The 21,797-nt window shown below is 41.1% G+C and overlaps 1 protein-coding gene across 9 annotated transcripts in view; it reads right to left on the bottom strand.

Moving 5' to 3' along the window:
- The window catches only part of MYPN (myopalladin), a 140,994-nt gene that overhangs the window by 18,075 nt on the left and 101,122 nt on the right, over positions 1-21,797 (bottom strand). For all 9 annotated transcript variants that reach the window (XR_010120287.1, XM_055274457.2, XM_063637137.1 and 6 more), the window contains 3 exons: positions 19,442-20,032; positions 18,634-18,772; positions 4,802-5,023 (listed from right to left, as the gene is read on the bottom strand). Coding sequence is in view for 8 of the 9 variants with exons in the window: in XM_055274457.2 (XP_055130432.1) it covers positions 4,802-5,023; positions 18,634-18,772; positions 19,442-20,032 (952 nt within the window). In the remaining variant the exon portion in view is untranslated. The remainder of the gene's footprint in view (positions 1-4,801; positions 5,024-18,633; positions 18,773-19,441; positions 20,033-21,797) is intronic.

Below are 21,797 nucleotides of genomic sequence, written 5' to 3'. Positions count from 1 at the left end.
TATGGTTTTTTACACTAAATGGAATGAGGTTAGGATTAACTTGCTAAATTTCTCATCTAGCCAAAATGTAAATATCTGTGTGTGTGTGTGTGTGTGCACATACACATCTATCTATATATCTCATGTTAAGTTTTGCATGTGTGAAGGAGATCTCTCAAAGACAGAGGAGATAAAGTGCTGGCTGCAGCTGTCCTCCTCTACTTTTCCTGGTTACCTAACCATACATGATAACACTATGCTAATGTTTATGAAAATAGAGCAGAGAGATCCTCTGCCACAAACATTCTGGGTGTAAATCCTTCTCTCAGCTGACTGCCAAAAAAATCTGCTGACTGATGTGATTTTTCAGCATCCAGTGATAACGATATGACAATTTTAGCATTTACCAACCTAATACAGTTCACTTTGTACAAGAACAGGTACCCTGTGGATATTAAATAGATATTAAGTAGACAGAAAAATATCAATTTGTTGAGTTTGATGGCTATGAAAATCAATAGCCCAAAACATAGTATCATGACTAAGACATTTATTTTAAACTTTTATTAAAATTTGAATTTACCCATAAGTCTGATTTCTTTTTAGCCTGACTATTTAATGATCTCATTCCCGATGGGTTTTTTTTTTTTTTTAAGTGAAATTATCTGGGCTTTGCTAATTTTCTGGTATGGGTTTTCATTCTCTCTGTAGATACTTCACTAAAGTCTGATAAGACTTTCTTACTAAGAGGGAAGTTTATAGCAATAAATACCTACATAAAAAAAAACCAGAAAGGCTCCAAATAAATTAGCTAAAGAGGCATCTCAAGGAACAAAGCAAGAACAAACCAAATCCAAAATTAGTAGACGGAAAGAAATAATAAATACAGAGCAGAAATCAATGAAATTGAGACTAAAAAAATACAAAAGACCAGAAATACCAGAGACAAAAAGTTGGTGTTTTAAAAAGATAAACAAAATTGACAAACATTTAGCTAGACTAAGAAAGAAAGAGAGAAGAGAGAAGACCCAAATAAAATTAGAGATGAAAAAGGAAACAATACAACTGATAACCACAGAAATATAAAGGATCACTAGAGACTATTATGAACAACTATATGCCAGCAAATTGGAAAACCTGGAAGAAATTGGCAAATTCCTGGGCACATACAACCTACCAAGACTAAACTACAAAGAAATAGAAAACCTAAACAGACCAGACCAATAATGAGTGATGAGATTGAAGCAGTAATGAAAAAGTCTCCCATCCAAGAAAAGCCCAGGGCCTAATGGATTCACTGTTGAATTCTACCAAACATTTAAAGAAGAACTAATATCAATTCTACTCAAACTACTTCAAAAAATTAAAGAAGAGGTAGTGCTTCCAAACTCATTCTACAAGACCAGCATTATACTGATACTCAAACCAGTCAAAGACCCAACAACAACAACAACGACAGAACTACAGGTAAATATTCCTGATAAACATAGGTGCAAAAATCCTCAACAAAATACTACCAAACTAAATTCAACAACACATTGAAAAGATTATTCATCATGATCAAGTGTGATTCATCTCAGGCTCTGCAAGGATGATTCAACATAGGCAAGTCAATAAACATGACACATCACATCAACAGAATCAAAGACAAAAACCATATGATCATTTCAATAGACACTGAAAAAGCACACAATTAAATTCGGCACCTCTTTATAATAAAAAACCCTCAACAAATTCAGTGTAGAAGGAACACAACACAATGAAGGCCATATATGACAAACCCACAGCTAATATCGTACTGAACAGGGAAAAATTGAAAGCCTTTACACTAAGATTAGGAACAAGAAAAAGATGCCCACTTTTACCACTTTTATCCAACGTAGCCCTAAAAGTCCTGGCCAGAGTAATTAGGCAAGAGAAAGAAATAAAGGGTACCCAAATTGGAAAGGAAGAAGTTAAATTATCCTTGCTTGCAGATGACATGATCTTATATTTTAGAAAAATGTAGGCTCTATCAAAAACCTCTTAGGGTAAACAAATTCAGTAAAGTTGCAGGATACAAAATCAACATACAAAAATCAGTAGCATTTCTACACACTAACAGCAATCAATCTGAAAAAGAAATCAAGAAAGCAATACTATTTACAATACCTACAAAAATAATAAATAAAATGCCTAGGAACAAATTTAACCAAAGAAGTGAAAGATCTCTACAAGGAAAACTATAAAACACTGAAAGAAATAGAAGAGGGCACACACACACAAAGAAATAGAAGAGGACACACACACACGTTCACGAATTGGAAGAATTAACACTGTTAAAATGTCTATACTGCTCAACGTGATATACAGATTCAATGCAATCCCTATCAAAATACCAATGACATCCTTTGCAGAAATAGAAAAAACAGGCTGGGTGTGGTGGCTCATGCCTGTATTCCCAGCACTTTGGGAGGCCGAGGTGGGCGGATCACTTGAGGCCAGGAGCTCAAGACCAGCCTGGCCAACATGGCGAAATCCCATCTTTATTAAAGGTACAAAAATTAGCCAGGTGTAGTGGCACACAGCTGTCATCCCAGCTACTCGGTAGTCTGAGGCAGGAGAATTGCTTGAACCCAGGAGGTGAAGGTAGCAGTGAGCAGAGATCTCACTACTGCACTCCAGCCTGGGCAATAGAGCGAGACCCTACCTCAAAAAAGAAAAAAAAAAGAAATACAAAAAAAATTCTAAAATTCATATGGAATCACAAAAGACCACAAATAGCCAAAGCAATCCTGAGCAAAAAGAACAAAACTGGAGGCATTGTGCTACCTGATTGCAAATTATACCATAAAGCTATCATATCCAAAACACCATGGTACTGGCAAAAAAAATAGACACATAGACCAATGGAACAGAACACAGAACCCAGAAATAAATCCACGTATTTATAGCCAACTCATTTTTGACAAAGGCACCAAGAACATACATCGAGAGAAAGAACAGTCTCTTCAATAAATGGTGCTAGGAAAACTGAATACCCATATGGAGAAGAATGAAACTAGATCTTCACCTTTCACCAGATAAAAAAATCCACTCTAAGTACATTAAAGACTTAAATGCCAGGCCTGAAACTATGAAACTACTAGAAGAAAACAATGGGGAAACACTATAGGATATTGGTCTAGGCAAATTTTTTTTGGGGTAAGACCTTAAAAGCACAGGCAACAAAGGCAAAAATAGACAAATGGGATTACAGCAAGTAAAAAGCTTCTGCACAGCAAAGGAAACAATTAACAAAGTGAAAAGACAACCTACAGAATGGGAGAAAATATTTGCAAAGTATCCATCTGACAAGGGATTACTAACCAGAATATATAAGGAACCCAAACAACTCAACAGCAAAAAACAAAAACAAAAACAAAGACTGTTAAAAATGGGCAAAAGACCTGAATAGGCTGGGCGTGGTGGCTCATGCCTGTAATCTCAGCACTTTGGGAGGCTGAGGCCTCCAGGGTGGATAACCTGAGGTCAGGAGTTTGAGAGCAGCTTGGCTAACATGGTGAAGCCCTGTCTCTACTAAAAATACAAAAATTAGCTGGGTGTGGTGGTGGGCACCTGTAATCCCAGCTACTCAGGAGGCTGAGGCATAAGAATCGCTTGAACCTGGGAGGCAGAGGTTGCAGTGAGCCGAGACTGTGCCACTGCACTCCAGCTTGGGCGACAGAGTGAGACTTTGTCTCACAAAAAAAAAAAAAAGAGAAAAAAAAAAACCTGAATAGACATTTCTCAAAAGAACACATACAAATGGCCAACAGGTATATGAAAAAATGTTCAACATTACTAATCAAGACGAAAATGCAAATCAAACCCCAAGAAATATAATCTCACCAGAGTTAGAATGGCTATTACCAAAAAGACAAAAAAATGACAAATGCTGTTGAGGATGTGGAGAAAAGGGAACCCTCATACACTGTTGGTGGAAATGTAAAGTAGTGCAGCTGTTATGGAAAACAGTATGGAGATTCTTTTCTCCAAAAAACTAAAAATAGAACTACCATATGATCCAGCAATCCCACTGCTGGATATATATCCAAAAGAAAGGAAATCAGTATGTTGAAGAGATGTCTGCACTCCTGTATTTATTGCAGCACTATTCACAATAGCCAAGTTACAGAATCAACCTATGTGTTCATCAATGAATGAATACATAAAGAAAATGGAGTATCTATACACAATGGAATATTATTCTGCTATAAAAAGAATGAATGAAATCCCATCATTTGCAGCAACATGGATGGAACTGGAAGTCATTATGTTAAGTGAAGTAAGCTGGGCACAGAAAGACATGTATCGCATGTTCTGACTTACACGTGGGAGCTAAAGGAAATGATCTCATGGAGGTAGTGAGTAGAATGGTGGTTACCACAGGCTGGGAGGGGTAGATGGGAGAAGGGAATGAAGAGAGGTTGGTTAATGGGTAAAAACATACAGTTAGATAGAAGAAATAAGTTCTAGTACTCGATAGTACAGTGGAAAAATTATAGTTAATAGTAACTTGTTGTATATTTCAAAATAGCTAGAAGAGAAAAACTGTAATGTTCCCAAAACACAAAAAAGATAAATGTTTGAGTGATAGATATCCCAGTTATCCTGATTTGATCATTACACATTGTATACATGTATGAAAATATTGCATGTACCCTAAAACATGTACAACTATATCAATAACAAATACAAAAAGGAAGAAAAAGCATTGTGTATATTTTTTAAAGACCTTCTTGAAGGCACTGTCTATAGTTACACGCTGTTGGGTGGCCAACTGGCTTGTCATCTTCCCTACCTTTGGAACAGGTATCCCAACAATTTTGCAGGTGAATGTGACTGGAGAGCCTTCTGTGACCCGGAAGTGCTTGAGTCTCTTGTCAAAGATGGGAGCAATACACTTGCCCGTGGGGATCTCATCATGTTGAATTTCATCATCTGATTCATCAACAGGAGTACGTTCCAAGCGAAACTCTATTTCATTCATCAGCCTCTGCTCAAAGCTTGAAATTTTGTACTCCTGTCAAAATGACAAACATGTTTCAATTTCCATATGGCAAGGAAGAACACGTCCATCAGTACAATTGAGGAAGCCACTTTTTAAGATTCAGACGTTAGATTTATACCATGAAATCCAAATAAACCAGGTATGTTCCAGATCCAGTTTCTCACCATGGAGCACTAAAGGAAATGCCAGTGTCTCTCCGAAAATCCCACACGGCCTTAGTGCATCCTGGTTTTCCACCTGAGCATGCAGCCCCAGTAGAATTCCGTAGGAAATGGAATGTAGATGGAATACAATTTTCAGAGCTACTATTAGTGTTCCTTTCAATATGGAAAACTTCCTATAGCGTTATTTTGGCAAAGCCATTCTGAACTGCATTCTGATACATGCCTGCATCACCAGCTTCCTGTCTCTACTAGATTTTTCCATCTTCACACTTGAGGAAAACCTGTCTTGAAAAATATATCTCTACTGTAACAATACAAGAATGATAGAAAAAAAAAAAAAAAGAGGCCAGGCATGGTGGCTTACGCCTGTAATCCCAGCACTTTGGGAGGCTGAGGTAGGTGGATCACCTGAGGCCAGGAATTCGAGACCAGCCTGGCCAACACGGCAAAACTCTGTCTCTACTAAAAATACAAAAATTAGCTGGGTGTGGCGGTGCACACCTATAATCCCAGCTACTGGGGTGGCTGAGGTATGAGAATTGCTTGAACCCAGGAGGCAAATGTTGCAGTGAGCTGAGATCATGCCACTGCAATTCAGCCTGGGCAACAGAGCAAAACTCTGTGTGAAAGAAAAAGAAAAAAACTCTCTTAACCCCACATCTGCTTTCACTGCATCTCTCTGCCCCCCTCACAACAAAACCATTTGAAATAATCCTCTACTGTTATGAGATCATTTCATTGTCACCTATTCTCTTGCTAACCTACTTCAATTAGTCTTGTGTTCTTTTTGTTCCTCTGAGATTGCTACTGTCAGGGTCTCCAAATATGCCACATCTAATTGTCATTTATCTGTTCTTACCTTACTTGATCTAAGCAGCATTAGACACAGATGACTACTTTTTCCTTTTGAAACATTTTCTTCCGTGACACACCATACTGGTCTTTCCTTCTTTCTCTCGCTACAGCAGTCTCCTGTGCTCCTCTGCTCTAGGTGAGCTCATCCAATCTCCTAGCTTCAGATACTTTCTGCTGATGACTCCCAAATCCACATCTCCAAGCCTGATCTCTTTCCCAGAATTCCAGAGTCATGTACGACTATTCTACATTATGGTGTCTAATGGGCATTTCAAACAGGATGGCTCAAACGGCATATGCTTGATTTCTGTCCCCAAGAGGTACTCGTAACCTGCTTTTCCTCATTTCAGGAAATGGCACCACTATTCATCCACTTGGTTAAGTGGTTAAACCAATGTTTCTCACACTGTCTACCATGAAAATCAGGTTTTAAAAATTTCCAGGCTGCACTTTTGTAAAGTAAAATAAAAACAAATTACTAGCAAAATGAAAGAAATGCAAAATTATTGTATACTATATAAAACTTCCCTGTCAAATTTCTATAAAATTTTCTGAATGGTTACTATTTTTTTTTTTTTGAGATGGAGTCTCCCTCTGTTTTGTTGCCCAGGCTGGAGTGCAGTGGCTGGGATTACAGGTGCCCTCTGCCATGCCCAGCTAACTTTTGTATTTCTAGTAGAGACAGGGTTTCACCATGTTGGCCAGGCTGATCTCGAACTCCTGACCTCAAGTGATCCACACACCTCAGTCTCCCGAAGTGCTGGGATTACAGGCGTGAGCCACCATGCCCAGCCCTGAATGGTAACTCTTAATTTCTGTGCTAATCTCAAGGCAGAGAGGTGACATCTTGCAGTCTGGCACAGGTCCTCGGACCACACTTTGACAGCACTAAGTAAACCCTAAATCTAGAACTCATCCTGGATTCCTCTTACTCCCTCTCCCTGCCATAGCCTGCCCATCAAACTTAGATGTCACCTCCCCAAAGCAGCCTCCCCAGATCCCTTCATCTGATGTAACTCCCCATTCTAATTCTCTACATAGCACTGGTTACTATCTAGTATTTTTATTGTTTGTTTATTGATTGAATGATTGAATCTTCAAGTGTTAGAATGTTAGCTCCACAAGAGTAGGGATCTTGTCTTCCTTCTCCCTGTATTGACAGCACCTAGAAGAGTACCTGCACCATGGCGGGTGAGCACTCAATAAGATCTGAAGAATGAGTGAATACATGAATCAAATAGTAGCAATCACTTTTTCTGACATTACCACATCTTTGAGGAATCTGGAGCCATGTGTTTGGGGCGAGAATGAGACCTTTAGTTAAACTTATGACTCTAGTTAACCCTAATTTTATAATTTAGGGGAGACTAACTATAAATTTAGGTTAACTTACTCTAGTTAACCCTAAATTTATAATTTACCATCTATGGAGATGGTACTGGGATGCTCCTGAAGTGGAATTTGGAATCATGTGGCTGATATGCACCTGCCCCTAGTCAGCGGGAGAGTAACTGAGTTCAGGACTCATGCATTCTCAAGCTAAATCGCATTAGTCATGTTCTCTAATTACTGCCTTATACATTCAGTATAATCATCTGAATTTGGATAGAATTTTAACTTTGGAACTACAGAAACCAAGTGTTTCTTGGTTTTAATTTATTGGAACCAATTTTAAATCTGCTCCTCTCTGCCTCATCTCAAACTGGGTAAAAAAAAGTAAGTACACGGTTCTTATAGGGTGGAAAAAGTGATTAACATCCAGTAAAGCTTATTAATTTTTAATGAGATCATTCAAATCAGTTAAAGTAAAAGATTGTTACTGGATTCTGAAACCAGATTTAGTTGAAATATATTAAATTATTTTCTACATTATAGGAATATTTTTGGGTAAAGTTAACAATTAAAGCTTCCACTATCCACCTATTAGGTAGAACCATGTGAAACTGACATTTTTGTAGGTCAACAATTGTAGACTATCAGAAGTTTCATATGATTCAACCTAATTCTTCACAATGACTATATTTTCCAGAAATATATTAAATGGTCTCACAAGTTTGAAGTATTTTCTAGACTTGCCAGTTTAAAATTACACCGGGAAATTTTTTTTCTTTGTTGGATTGTATTCATGATTCTAAACTGATACTACTTTTCTTTTTAATAAATTTGGGTTTATTTTCCAGGATGTTTAGAAGTAAACCAATAAATCATTTTATTCCCTTACCATGTGAGATTGGTGCTACATTTTATTATTTATTATTTTCAAATTACATTCAAAACGAATAATTCACATAGTTCTCACTCCACATGCAGATCCTAGACCCCAAACTTTTCATGAGGGTGGCTGTTCTCCATTTATTTCAGGCTCTGTGATCATTGGTGGAGAGGGATGTGGACTGGGTGCCTGTGCTCATAAGGAGGAGTGCCTAGAGGTGCTGACAGAGCCTGTATCTGGCAGGGGGTGTTGGGGAGGGTATGGGGATGGCACCCACCCTGGAGGCCCACTAGGGAATTAGCTGGGGACTCTTGCTATGGGTAAATCATAAAGAAAATGTTATTGTTTTCTAAAAGCTAATCTGTGCTTTTCAGAGTTTTCTGTTCATTTTTCAGAAACAAAGACTAAAGCAAGCAGAAGTCCCAGTTTCTTTCTTTCTTTTTTTCTCTTTTCTTTTTTCCTTTCCTTTCCTTTCCTTACTTTTCTTTTCTTTGTGCTTCCTCCCTTCCTTCCCTCCTTCCCTCCCTCCATCCCTCCCTCCCTCCTTCTTTCTGACGGGGTTTCACCATGTTGCCCAGGCTAGTCTTGAACTCCCGAGCTCAAGCAATCCACCCGCCCTGGCCTCCCAAAGTGTTGGGATTACAGGCTTGAGCACACCCGGCCGGAGGTCCCAGTTTCCATCATCACCAAGTTACAGCCATCCACCCTTAAATGGTTAATAGGAATGGGGAGGCTGTGTGGCTTCAGATGTTTCCTTTTCACACACCAGAGATTCTCCTCTTTCCTCTCTCGATGCTACAGATCCTGGTCCTCCACCTCCCATTTCCAGCCCCCACTTCTCAGCATACTCCCAGGACTGGTTGGTGCTGGCCAGCCAAGGACAGGGCACAGGCACTGAAAGCCAGAAAGGAAAGCTCCAGGGCTTCATCTCCCAACCTGTCCCTTCCCTGACACTGGGGCTGCAGCTGTTTCCCCAGACCCAACCCTGGTGTTGTCCGCTGCCCGCCCTCATTCCTTTCCTGTTTCCTCTGCTCCTATCTCACTTCTACGTCCTGCCACAGTTCCTTAAAGAAATGCCTCAAAAAATACAAAAATTAGCTGGGAGTGGTGGCGTGTGCCTGTAATTCCAGCTACTCGGGAGTCTGAGACAGGATAATCGCTTGAACCCGGGAGGCAGAGGTTGCGGTGAGTCAAGATCGTGCCATTGCACTCCAGCCCGGGGGACAAGAGTAAAACTCCGTCTAAAAAAAAAAAAATGCCTCCAACAGTTAACACAGGATCTGGGTTTACTCTGGACTCCTCGGGTTGACTGTGGTAAATCTTATTTGGGTCATTCATGCATCCGATCCTTTTATCAGTTCTCTACGAATGGCCCTTGTTCCTATGGGACTATGTGAAGAAAAGGGCATATCAAGGTGGATATCAGACTCTTTTTACTCTCACATAGTCTGTTTCCAGTTATTCCTGAAAACCTTTACAAAGGCTTTGCTCGCTTCGTATCAGGATATTACGTATCTGAATCCAAATTACCAGTAACAAAAGAAAAACTTGATGGATGAAGAGAAACAAGAATACCAGTCCCTGAGGTCTATAGAATAAAATAAAGAGAGTAACCAAGGAGCCAGCCCAAAATGGAGAAGTATTCTGAGGGATTTTCTTTTTTTTCTTCTTGAGACAGGGCTCTCACTCTGTCACCCAGGCTGGAGTGCAATGACGTGATCACAGCTCACTGTAGCCTCAACTCCCTGGGTTCAAGCAGTCTTCCCATCTCGGCCTCCCAAGTAGCAGAGACCACAGGTATGCACCATCATGCCCAGCTAATTTTTAATTTTTTTTTCTAGAGATGAGGTCTCCCTATGTTGCCCAGGCTGGTCTTGAACTGGGCTCAAGCAATCCTCCCACTCTGGCTTCCCAGAGTGTTGGGATTACAGGCCTAAGCCACTGTACCTGGCCTCTGGGGGTTTTCAATAGGCAAGAGGTCTCAACCTTCTATGGCTTCTTCTTTTATTATGTCCTCAGATTTCCAATCCATCCATACCACCGCTAGCCCCTATTCTGACAGAGTTCTTGCTACAAGCTAAAGAAGCTTTTCTGCAGCTTCTATTGCCTGACTGGGGAGAACTGGTAAGTTCTTGGCTAACTACACTGTTAGAGTTATTACAGGGAAAGATGAATTCCTGAAATTCTACATTAGGAACTATTTTTTTTCCAAATAATTTTTTTTTTTGAACCCAGGGAGTTGAGGCTACAGTGAGCTGTGACCACGTCATTGCACTCCAGCCTGGGTGACAGAGTGAGAACCCTGTCTCAAGAAGAAAAAAAAGAAAATCCCTCAGAATATTTCTCTGGCTCTATTGCCCAGGCTGGAGTGCAGGGGTGTGATCTTGGCTCCTTGCAAACTTTGCCTCCTGGGCGCAAGCCATCTTCCCATCTCAGCCTCCCGAATAGCTGGGACAACAGGCACACAGCATCCCCACACCTAGCTAATTTTTTTTTTTTTTTTTTTTTTTTTTTTTTTTGAGACAGAGTCTCGCTCTGTCGCCCAGGCTGGAGTGCAGTGGCGCAATCTCGGCTCACTGCAAGCTTCGCCTCCTGGGTTCACGCCATTCTCCTGCCTCAGCCTCTCCGAGTAGCTGGGACTACAGGCGCCCGCCACCACGCCCGGCTAATTTTTTTTGTATTTTTAGTAGAGACGGGGTTTCACCGTGGTCTCGATCTCCTGACCTCATGATCCGCCCGTCTCGGCCTCCCAAAGTGCTGGGATTACAAGCGTGAGCCACCGCGCCCGGCCAATTTTTGTATTTTTTGTAGATGGGGTTTCACCACGTTGTCCAGGCTGGTCTTGAACTCCTAAGCTCAAGCAATTCACCCGCCTCAGCCTCCCAAAGTTCTGGGATTACAGGTGTGAGTCACCGTGCCTGGCCCCAGAGAAATATTATTATATATGGTGGTAAGTTATGATTATACTCATACTTCAGAAATACAATGGGTTATATATAGCCTTTAAGCACCTGCCTGAGAATATAAGTACCACATTGTCTCTATGTATTCCAAACAACTAATTTTAGGAACATGATTTTAAGTTGGGGCCTGATTTTACAGAATTTAAATGCTTGAATTGATTTAGCCAAAGGAACTACAGAAGCAATATGATGAAAATATGTGCATTTTGTTTGACTATAAATGTGTATAGTAAATACACACTTGGCTATATATTTATTATCTTAACCAGTACTCTACGTTGAGAGGTGATGAAAACAGAGAACTCAATGAGTTGTTTAAAATACACTCTTAGAGACTGGGTGTGGTGGCTCATGCCTGTAATCCCAGCGCTTTGGGTGGCTGAGGCAGGTGGATCACCTGAGGTCAGGAGTTTGGGACCAGCCAGGCCAATGGAGTGAAACCTCGTCTCTACTAAAAATACAAAAAAGTAGCCAGGCATGGTGGCGAGTGCCTGTAGTCCCAGATACTCAGGAGGCTGAGGCATGAGAATCACTTGAACCCAGGAGGCACAGGTTGCAGTGAGCCGAGATCACGCCACTGCACTCCAGCCTGGGCGACAAAGTAAAACTCCATCTCAAAAAAAAAAAACAAATGCCATATATATATATATATATAAAATTAGTAACCAGGTAGTGAGGATACACTTGTAACTAGATTGTAATCAGAAGTTTCTACTGAGGCACCAAGATGGGCTAGATATCAGAAAACAAGTGACTTTTGAGACACATTATTATTCAGAAATTTCAAAGCAGGTGCTTAAGGACAGCTTAGATGATTTCAACCTTTTACCTCCATCACAGACATAAGAGTCAGGAGGGAGAAGACCCAGCAAGAGGACTTTGGAGAGAGCCATTAATGTCTGTGAGATGCCTATCTCCACCCCTAACCCTGGGGTACTTGTTTCACCTCAAGTTTAGCGAGGGAGATTAAATGGACCCTCTTGGAGAGGGTCCATTGGAGAGCTTGGAGAGCTTGCTATGCCTCCTACAGTTAGGAGGACAAGGGGTTTGCCATCTGCCCCCTGCCTGAGAAATCTAAAGAGTGAGGAGCAAGCTGGCTGTTTGCTGATGGGCAAGTGGAAGGCTGCCTTGAGCAGCCTGCAGGCCTACAGTGTGTCAGGGCAGAGGGTGTGCTGTGGTTCCCATCATGCATCCGTAGGCCACAGACAAAACAAAGTCAATGTGGGATCAGCTTATGTCCTTTCAGGATCAGGAAAGGAAGGAATCAGGAGCAGAAATTAGGCTGGGCATGGTGGCTCACGCCTGTAATCCCAGCACTTTGGGAGGCTGAGGCAGGTGGATCACTTGAGGTCAAGAGTTCAAGACCAGCCTGGCCAACATGGTGAAACACCGTCTCTACTACAAATACAAAAGTTAGCCAGGCATGGTGGCGAGCACCTGTAGTCCCAGCTACTCAGGAGGCTGAGGCAGGAGAATCTTGAACCCAGGAGGTGGAGATTGTAGTGAGCTGAGATCATGCCACTGCAATTCAGCCTGGGCAACAGAGCAAGACTCCGTCTCAAAAAAAAAAAATTAAAATTAAATGTAAAGGTATTTTCTGCACTGTTCTGCACAAATGTTTCACTATCAATCCACTGTCTATAAATGTCCATTTTAAATGTGCAGTACTGGGTTTATGCCGTGTTCTCCATTTTCCCTTGCCTCATCTCCTTTGTGAGTAAAAACAGGGGTTTTTGTGTTAGCTGCTCATAATGACGTCTACACTCAAAGGAAAGAGTATTTTTTCTGTATAAATCTGGTTGTTATAGAAATTAAATCAATGAGAAATGACCCATCCTCTTTAGGCTCATGAATTGCATAGAATTAGAGTTGCTCTATGAAAGGAAATGAAAAGCTAAAAATATTTACTTCAGAAGAATATGCCACTTAAAAATATAACCATTTTTTTAAAAAAGATAATCTTCTTCAGGCTGATAAATGGACAACTTGAAACATTTGATTTCTGGGACACATCGGCAAAAAGTTTCTTCAAATTGGAGTTCCTTCCAATTGGTGGAGACAGTTTTTCTGTTGTGAACCATGATATAATGACGCATCCCAGTTAGATATGGCACTGCTGAGGTATGGGCCATGATCCAACAGTCACTGCCTGAGCTCACCGCGGGCTTTCTCTACTCTGGGTCCTGAGCCTGGACTTCAGGGGCAAATAATCAAACAGGATCAAGCCAGCTAGAAAAGCTGCTCAAAGTGTTTGCAACAGATTCTGGGTATGATGTGCACTAAAAGAAAGCGTTGCGTGTTAGAGAAAGTGTTCTCCTTTTCTTTCCAGAGACAGACAGAGTTTAGAGACAGAAGAAAGGATTCTTAGATAAACTTGGAGGTAGGCCGGGCACGGTGGCCCACGCCTGTAATCCCAGCACTTTGGGAGGCCAAGGCGGGTGGATCGCTTGAGCTCAGGAGTTCAAGACTAGCCTAGGCAAAATGGTGAAACCCCGTCTCTACAAATAACACAAAAATTAGCCAGAAGCAGTGGCACATGCCTGTAGTCCCATCTACTTGGAGGTCTCAGGTGGGAGAATTGCTTGAGCCCGGGAGCTGAAGGTTGCATTGAGCAGAGAATGTGCCACTGCACTCTGCACTCCAGCCTGGGTGACAGAAACTTGGAGGTTAACATACCTAGAAGATAATTTATTTTGCCATTTATCTAACAATCACTTGTTGCCTTCAATAGAAATAACTAGTTATCATAGCCTACCCTGTCTCTGCCGCTAAATTCTTAGTAAGTATTTATTATGTGCTAAACACTGTGATAGACAATGGAGATAAAACATTCTGCAAAACACAGACTCTACCTTCAAGGAGCTTGCCTAAAAATACTTTTAATCCGAATTTGTACTTAAGAATAAAGAATTATTAAAAGATGCACAGATTTACTTTATACTTAAATGTTTGGTTAACACAAGAGTTTTGTTTAATTTCTGTGTGTCTGTAAAAGTTTTCATCTTGGCGAAACCTCATCTCTATATATAAAAAAAAACAACCTACAAATAAGCAGGGTGTGGTGGCTTGCACCTGTAGACCCAGCCACTGGGGGTGGGTCTGAGGTGGGAGGATCACTTGAGCCTGGGAAGTCAAGGCTGCAATGAGTGGAGATCATGCCACTGCACTCCAGCCTGGGTGACAGAGTGATACTCTGTCTCAAAAAAATAAAAAAGTTTTCATCTTTTAAAATCAGCTGATTAAGTTGGATTGTTACCATAGTGGGTAGTATCCATAATGAGGTATAATCAGAATCTATATAGTCAAGTGAACTATTTTCCATAGTTTTGCAACAAATCCAAGCTTTTCTACTTGGTTAACAGTTTTATTACCTTATCTGAAACTAATGTAAATCCCATAGTTGTGGGTTGATTCAGCAATGTTCACTGAGCACCTACTCTGCACCATGCACAACAGGGATGCAGCAATGAACAAGACACCTCCCAATCTGAGCCCCTAGGGAGCTCCTGACTGGTGCATTCTGTGTAGGTCCATGGCAGTGGATACAGAGACACTTCACTATCCCAGCAGCCAAGTTCCTACAATGCCCAAAGTGGGCAGCATAAAGGCAGTGGCCTTACAAAGTAGAATGTAAGGCCAATGTGAAATTCTTGTTAGAAAGGGAATGAATGGCATGACTATTCACGGCTCACAAAAGAGGATTGTCATAAAGAATTCATGGTAAGAGATGAAAGAAGAAAGACTTAAATAGAAGAACTGACAGAACAGCTCAGAGAAGGAGATTAGAGGAACAAAAGGCAGAACAAAAATTAGGTACTTATTTTTTTTTCCTCTGTTACATAGGGCAGTATCTGGAAACTGCAGATAGTTTAAAAGAAACATTAATAATAATAATAAAAAGCAGGGAGTGTGAGAGGACCAAATAACGAGATGGGAAAGTTTCCAGAGAAATGAGGTCAAGGAGGAAAGTTGGAATAAGACATTACCTGGGGGTAGAGGGGTGGGAAATGGAGATTAGAAATTAACACTCAGTCAACATAGCTAGTCAACAAATATTTACTGGGTGCAGAACTTCATGGTAAGTCATGTATGAATTAAAATCATTTGTCAATTAAAATCATTTGTCATGAAAGCTCCATTATGCTTTGCGATCCTGGATTCCTTTTTTTTTTTTTTTTTGAGGCAGAGTCTCTTTCTGTCACCCAGACTGGAGCTCAGTGGCACGATCTCGGCTCACTGCAACCTCCGCCTCCTGGGTTCAAGTGATTCTCCTGCCTCAGCCTCCCGAGTAGTTGGGACTACAGGCACCCACTGCCAAACCCATCTAATTTTTGTATGTTTAGTAGAGACGGGGTTTCACTGTTGGCCAGGCTGGTCTTGAATTCCTGACCTCAAGTGATCCGCCTGTCTTGGCCTCCCAAAGTGCTAGGATTACAGGCCTGAGCCACCATGCCCGGCCGTGATCCTGGATTCCTTTGACTTTTTAGATTCACCATTTTAACCTAAACCATTTAGGTTTTATTGATGTCCAGTCAAGATCCACTGGTGATGAATGGTACTCTTCAAAATAGGAAATGATGCAGCCTAAAATCTAGAAATAAGGAAACCTTTCTCTTGGCTTATCCCCAACTCAAAGACACTTTGTTGTAAGTTTAGAAAGCTAAAAATTTTAATAAAGATGAGCCTCTGAAAGGATGGCACCTTCTCATTTCAAAAGGTTCTAAGAATCTACAAATGTTACTTGCTAATTGTAAATACACAAGATGAGTTAAAAGGCAAAGACTGAACTATCACAACAGAGAAACACAAAGTGGTAGATACATCAAAGAAAACACATTTTAAAACATAATTTATAAATTTGAGTTCCTGGGAGAAAATTGTTTATAGTCAGTAATATTCATTGTTAAAGAACTTCCGATTTATTTTCACGCTCAGCACAATGTGTTAATGCTAGATCATGCAAATGTTCTAGGACAGTGTATTCTTTATTTACTTAGAACTAAAACAGGGCAAGAGAACCCAGCTTTCTGGACCTAAAAGTTTTCAAAGCAAAACAAATGCATACTCTTCCGAAGGAATCATTTGCACCCCCTTCCCACGTGTGTAGGCTAATATGGGAATGAGAACACAGATTATTTTCATTCCTGTGACCCCGGACTGCAGGCCTAGACGACTGTCAATACACAGGTGTCTCTTCATAATTTTTCTCTGCTTGTCTAGTGTTTTTACACTTTCCTAAGCTGACTTTCTTCTTAACTTCACCAGCGTGGGTCACAGTATATTTTAGACAGTTCTTCATGATGATTTTACTATCATTTCCCAAGGCAGCAATGGATAAAACAATATTATAATACAATCATCATTTTATTTCCCAAAACTTCCTCAGAGTCAACATCTGCCATCCAAATGCAAGCATTCCATCTCAGACAGCTCCCAGTTTCCCGAATTTCATTTATGCAGCTTGGATTTCATTATCCATGGCATGGAATGTAGTCTAAGATCAACTCTGTAATTAACCAACTGTAATAATTCTCAGAATAATAATTCTCAGGAGAATGACACATGTCACAAATATTCAGATGAGAGTGTTGAGATCCTTTTAGAGACTTTCCTACTTCCTGCGATTAGTCCAGAAGTTAATTCATGATGGAGGTTTAAGAAAGATTTCTACTGGGTTTATGGCACTCAACTTGTGGAATTTCACGTTTACATGTACACACATGTCAGGTAACTAAGAGAAAAACCCTCCTTTCCTCTGAGTTGGGCAATGAGGTATCCTGGATCTACCTACAGAGTAACTATAAAAGTAAAATCAAACAGCATATGTGCTGAGCTAGCATTGTTTTTACAAGGCTCTAATTGCTCTCTCTCCGAGTTGTAAAAGACATAGGCTGAATACAGCTATGATTACAATGACACTTAGAAGGATTAACAACCACAAGTGTGGTGACGGTATTATAGAAAACAAATCTGCATTAGACAGAGCAACATTTATAGGGCTTGAAGGTAACTGTTCTCATAAAACTAAAAACGCTGCAGCGTTTCAGGGAAAATGTGAGAGTATCCTGGAAACCATAGCTCTAGTTCTAGTTCCACTACTGAGCCTGTGCCTTAGTTTCTCTGTCTAGAAGATGGAAGAGAAGAATAGTGGCATTGGTATTTGCCTCCCAGAAATAGATGAAATTTGGTGAAATAATCTATGAAAAGTATACTCAGTTATGGCAAGTTTAAATATTCTCCTTAATAATTTTAAGTGAATTTTTAAAAGGTTTTAAGCAGCACATTTTCAAAAGAATCCACTCAGTATAAGTTGCTCAATATATAACACAATTGCAAATTACTGTATATCCACGGCTCCACTGGAAGCAAGAGATAGAAACACTAAGGAAAACAGCATATGGTCTGGGAAATCGTGAGCTTTGTTTCTAGGAGTCCATAAATTCCACAATATTTGGCATACTGTATTGACTGAAATTTTGTTGTATTTTTATCAGTTCCCATCTTGGGAAATAAACCAAGAGTTAGTTATTAAAATGTAAACCTGCATTAAAAATAATCATTTGATTCTCAAAAGCAAAAATAAATGCCTCAAATAAGAAAATGTTCAGTCTATCTTTCTTTTGTTTGAATGATGCTCACAGGTGGCTTTCTTCTTTTTCCTTTGGTGTAAGCATTTACTAGAAAGCAAAGAGTTGTACAGGTTGAACCACAGGATGTTGCCTAATGGCTATTTCACATGATTCAACCTAATAGAAGGTTGGAGAGGTACTGGTGATCAAACTTTTAAGCACATTAGATTGAAGATTAGACAGTTTAGAACCCCAGAGTTCCTTAAAGTCTAGGTCATAGGCTGGGTGTGGTGTCTTACGCCTGTAATCCCAGCACTTTGGAAGGCGGAGGCAGGAGGATTGCTTGAGCCCAGGAGTTTGAGACAAGGCTGGGCAACATGGCAAGACCCCTGTCTCTACAAAAAATTAAAAAATTAGCCGGGCCTGTAGTCTCAGCTACTTGGGAGGCTAAGGCAAGAGGAGCACTTGAGCCCGGGAGGTCAAGGTTGCAGTGAGCCATGATCGTACCACTGCACCCCAGCCTGGGTGACAGAGCGAGACCTGTCTCAAAAAAGTTTAGATTGTAAACTGAGGTGAGGATTGCTGGGATGCACAATAGATTATCTACTCTCTTCTTTAATATATCCTATTCTAGGTAAATACATGTAAACAAGTAAACTGAGTTAACTACTGGGAGAATTAAGAACCGCAGATCCACACAGGCAGGTTTCTCACATGACCTTTGGTTAGTTTGTGCTCTACCATCTGAGTTGCAACATCAGCCTCACTGAGGTTACCTGAGTATCTGAGGACTGAATCAAACAAAATTATATTCCTTATAATAAAATTTCAATAAACCTTCTAAATCCAACAATCTTACCTGCTGGTTTGGTCTGACATCACTGAAAGTTATTTTTTTCCCCAAGTCTCGAATCACCGCGTTCTTAGTTTCACGAATGTTATCATCATTCACCGGTTGAGGAGACTTTGTATTTTTCTTCACTAATCCCTGGGATGGCCTGTAAGATAAATCCACACCCAACACACCCATGAAAAGCACTGGCCAGGGTAAAAAGGCCTAGAAAGCAGAGTGGTTGAAATGACAACCAGAAACCAGCGGTCATTAGGCACTTACGGAATTAAGCTCCGTGCAGAGAATCAGTATTTGTAAAGGTCTTTTTGATACTTTAATTTAAAAAAAATTTTTTTGAGACAGAGTCTCACTCTGTCACCCAGGCTGGAGTGCAGTGGTGTGATCTCGGCTCACTGCAACCTCCGCCTCTTGGGTTCAATGATTCTCCTGCCTCAGCCTCCTGAGTAGCTGGGATTACAGGCATACACCAACACGCCCAGCTAATTTTTTGTGTTTCTCCTAGAGACGGGGGTTTCACCATGTTGCCCAGGCTGCTGTCAAACACCAGACCTCAAGTGATCCACCTTCCTCAGCCTCCCAAAGTGCTGGGATTACAGGCATGAGTTACCACACCTAGCCTGATATTTTAATTATTAATAATCATTCAAAGTAATCATCCCCTTTGTCCTGAAGTGTTCCACATCCATTCTGAGTCTAAGACAATAAGGTTATCTAGGAATCCACAAAATGAGAGCCCTGTTCCAGATCAAGCTATTCAATGCACGCATCGCCTCTTAACTAGCATCTTACATCAAGAAACCTCAATGACACTTACATGGATGGTGCACTTCTAGGCAGCCCCATGGCATTTGTGGGTGGGATGGCAGGGAGAGAAGGCAGAACAGAGCTGAGGAAAGCCACTGGGTTCTGAATCCGACTGGTAGGAGAGACAGGAGTCGGGGACACACAACAGGGCTGAAACTGGTTTCCGCTGGGGATGGAAAATGTGAATGGTGGCGGTGTTGGCTCTGTTGGGCCTGGTGGGAGTGGCTCATTTTGGATGGAAAGCCCTCCTGGAGATTTGGTTTGCACAGAGGGGTGAGACACTAAGAGGCTTTCTTTGCTCACTGTCCTCTGAATAGTTTGAGGAGTGCTGCTCAAAGTGAACACCGGAGAGCTGGAAGGGGCCACGGTTGCTGCGCTGGTGTTCGTGGAGGGGAAGAAATGCTTCGGCCGGGCCAAGCTGAACGTCTGTGATGAAGGAGCCTTCACCTGCTTACTGGATGTTGTCACCGCTGGGGGAGCAGTGGAGTTCAAAACACTCATGTTGAAAGGAAACTCCTTAGGAGATGAAGGAGATGGGTTTTGCAACTGGTGTTGTTCCAGTAAGACTTGGTTATGAAGCTGTTGTAACTGAGTGGAATCACTGTACACAAAGCAAGGGTGGAGAGAGAGAAGGAAATGTGTTATTATTGGCCTCACCTTTCAAACAATGTACAGACTGTTTATAACTTGATGATAGGCGGGGCATGGTGGCTCATGCCTGTAATTCGGGCACTTTGGGAGGCGGAGACAGGTGGATCACTTGAGTCCAGGAGTTTGAGACCAGCCTGGGCAACATGGTGAAACCCCGTCTCTACAAAAAAAAAAAAAAAATTATATATATATATATATTAGCCAGGCATGGTGGTGCACACCTGTAGCCCCAGCTACTCAGGAGGCCCAGGTGGGAGGATTGCTTCAGCGATCCCAAGAGGATCCCAGGAAGATCACTTGAGATCCTAGGCTTGAGCCTGGAGGCGGAGATTGCAGTGAGTCCTGATCATGCCACCTCACTCCAGCCTCAGTGACAGAGTGAGACTCATCTCAATAAATAAAATAACTTGATGCTGATAAAGAACATACAACCACAGTGGCAAGAAATCAGCTGATCAATAATTGGTGAGTTTGTCTTTCCTTCTTTCCAAAGGCGTCATTCATACTGTATTCTTTGTATTATGAACTTGGAGTTGTGCAATGAAGAGTTTATAAATTGGAAAAGAGAAATAGAGACAATGTTTCTCTTGTAGGCAGTGATCAAAGTTCTGATGACCAGTGGAAAGTATCCCAGCTTCAGAACAGAAGGCACTGAGCTACACGCCAGTGTGAGTTACTGAAAAGGGCCGAATTCTCCATAAGAACATGCTGTATTCTCCACTCTGCCTTTAGACCCGACCTTAACAAAGAAGCCGGATGTGTCTCAGAGGGGTTTCTCATTCTCTCGCGATAACAAACCTTTATAGATAAGGTGACCATATGTCCCAATACATTCAGGAAGGTCCTGGTTTAACATCTTTTCCTGGCATCATTATTTTTGTTTTTGTTTTTGTTTTTTTTGAGACAGAGTCTCACTCTGTTGCCCAGGCTGGAGTGCAGTGGTGCGATCTTGGCTCACTGCAACCTCTGCCTCCTGGGTTCAAGCGATTCTTGTGCTTCAGCCTCCCAAGTAGCTGGGACCACAGGTGTCTGCCACCATTCCTGGCTAATTTTTGTATTTTTAGTAGAGACAGGGTTTCACCATTTTGGCCAGGCTGGTCTTGAACTCCTGACCTCAAATGATCTGCCCGTCTTGGCCTCCCAAACTGGTGGGATTACAGGCTCGAGCCACCGTGCCCAGCCCTGACATCATTATTAATAGAACTCACTTTCACTCTCAGAAATGTCCTAATTTGAATGATGATTATATGCTCATCCTGATTATAAACCTTGCCTTAAACTTTTATTGTTCCTAAAAGGAGAAAGATCAAACTGGAAGCAGTTTCTCCATTTATAGAACCTGAGTCACAGAGGCATCACATGATTTGCCTCAATGGTTCATTGAATTCAATGGTCTATTGAATTTTTCTTCACAAAAGAGTTATTTTTTAACAAAGAAAGTGCAACGAAAATGTCTTAAAATCATATATGCATAAAGTCATTAAGGCTGCCAAACTTTGATGTTTAGGAGAATTTACTGTTGAATGAGTAACCACGGGAAGACCCATAGGTGAGATCACAGTGCTTCAGGACCACTAATTATATGTTCTTTATTCTATTTTTATTTATTTAATTATTTTAGGCAGAGCCTTACTCTGTCACCTAGGCTGGAGTACAGTGGCACAATCACGGCTCACTGTAGCCCCGACCTCCCGAGTTCAAGTGATCCTCCTGCC

Source organism: Symphalangus syndactylus, chromosome 4, assembly GCF_028878055.3.
Source record: "Symphalangus syndactylus isolate Jambi chromosome 4, NHGRI_mSymSyn1-v2.1_pri, whole genome shotgun sequence".
NCBI classification, from domain to species: Eukaryota; Metazoa; Chordata; class Mammalia; order Primates; family Hylobatidae; genus Symphalangus; species Symphalangus syndactylus.
Note: the sequence above shows the minus strand (reverse complement) of the source record. Positions and strands in the feature narration are given on the sequence as shown.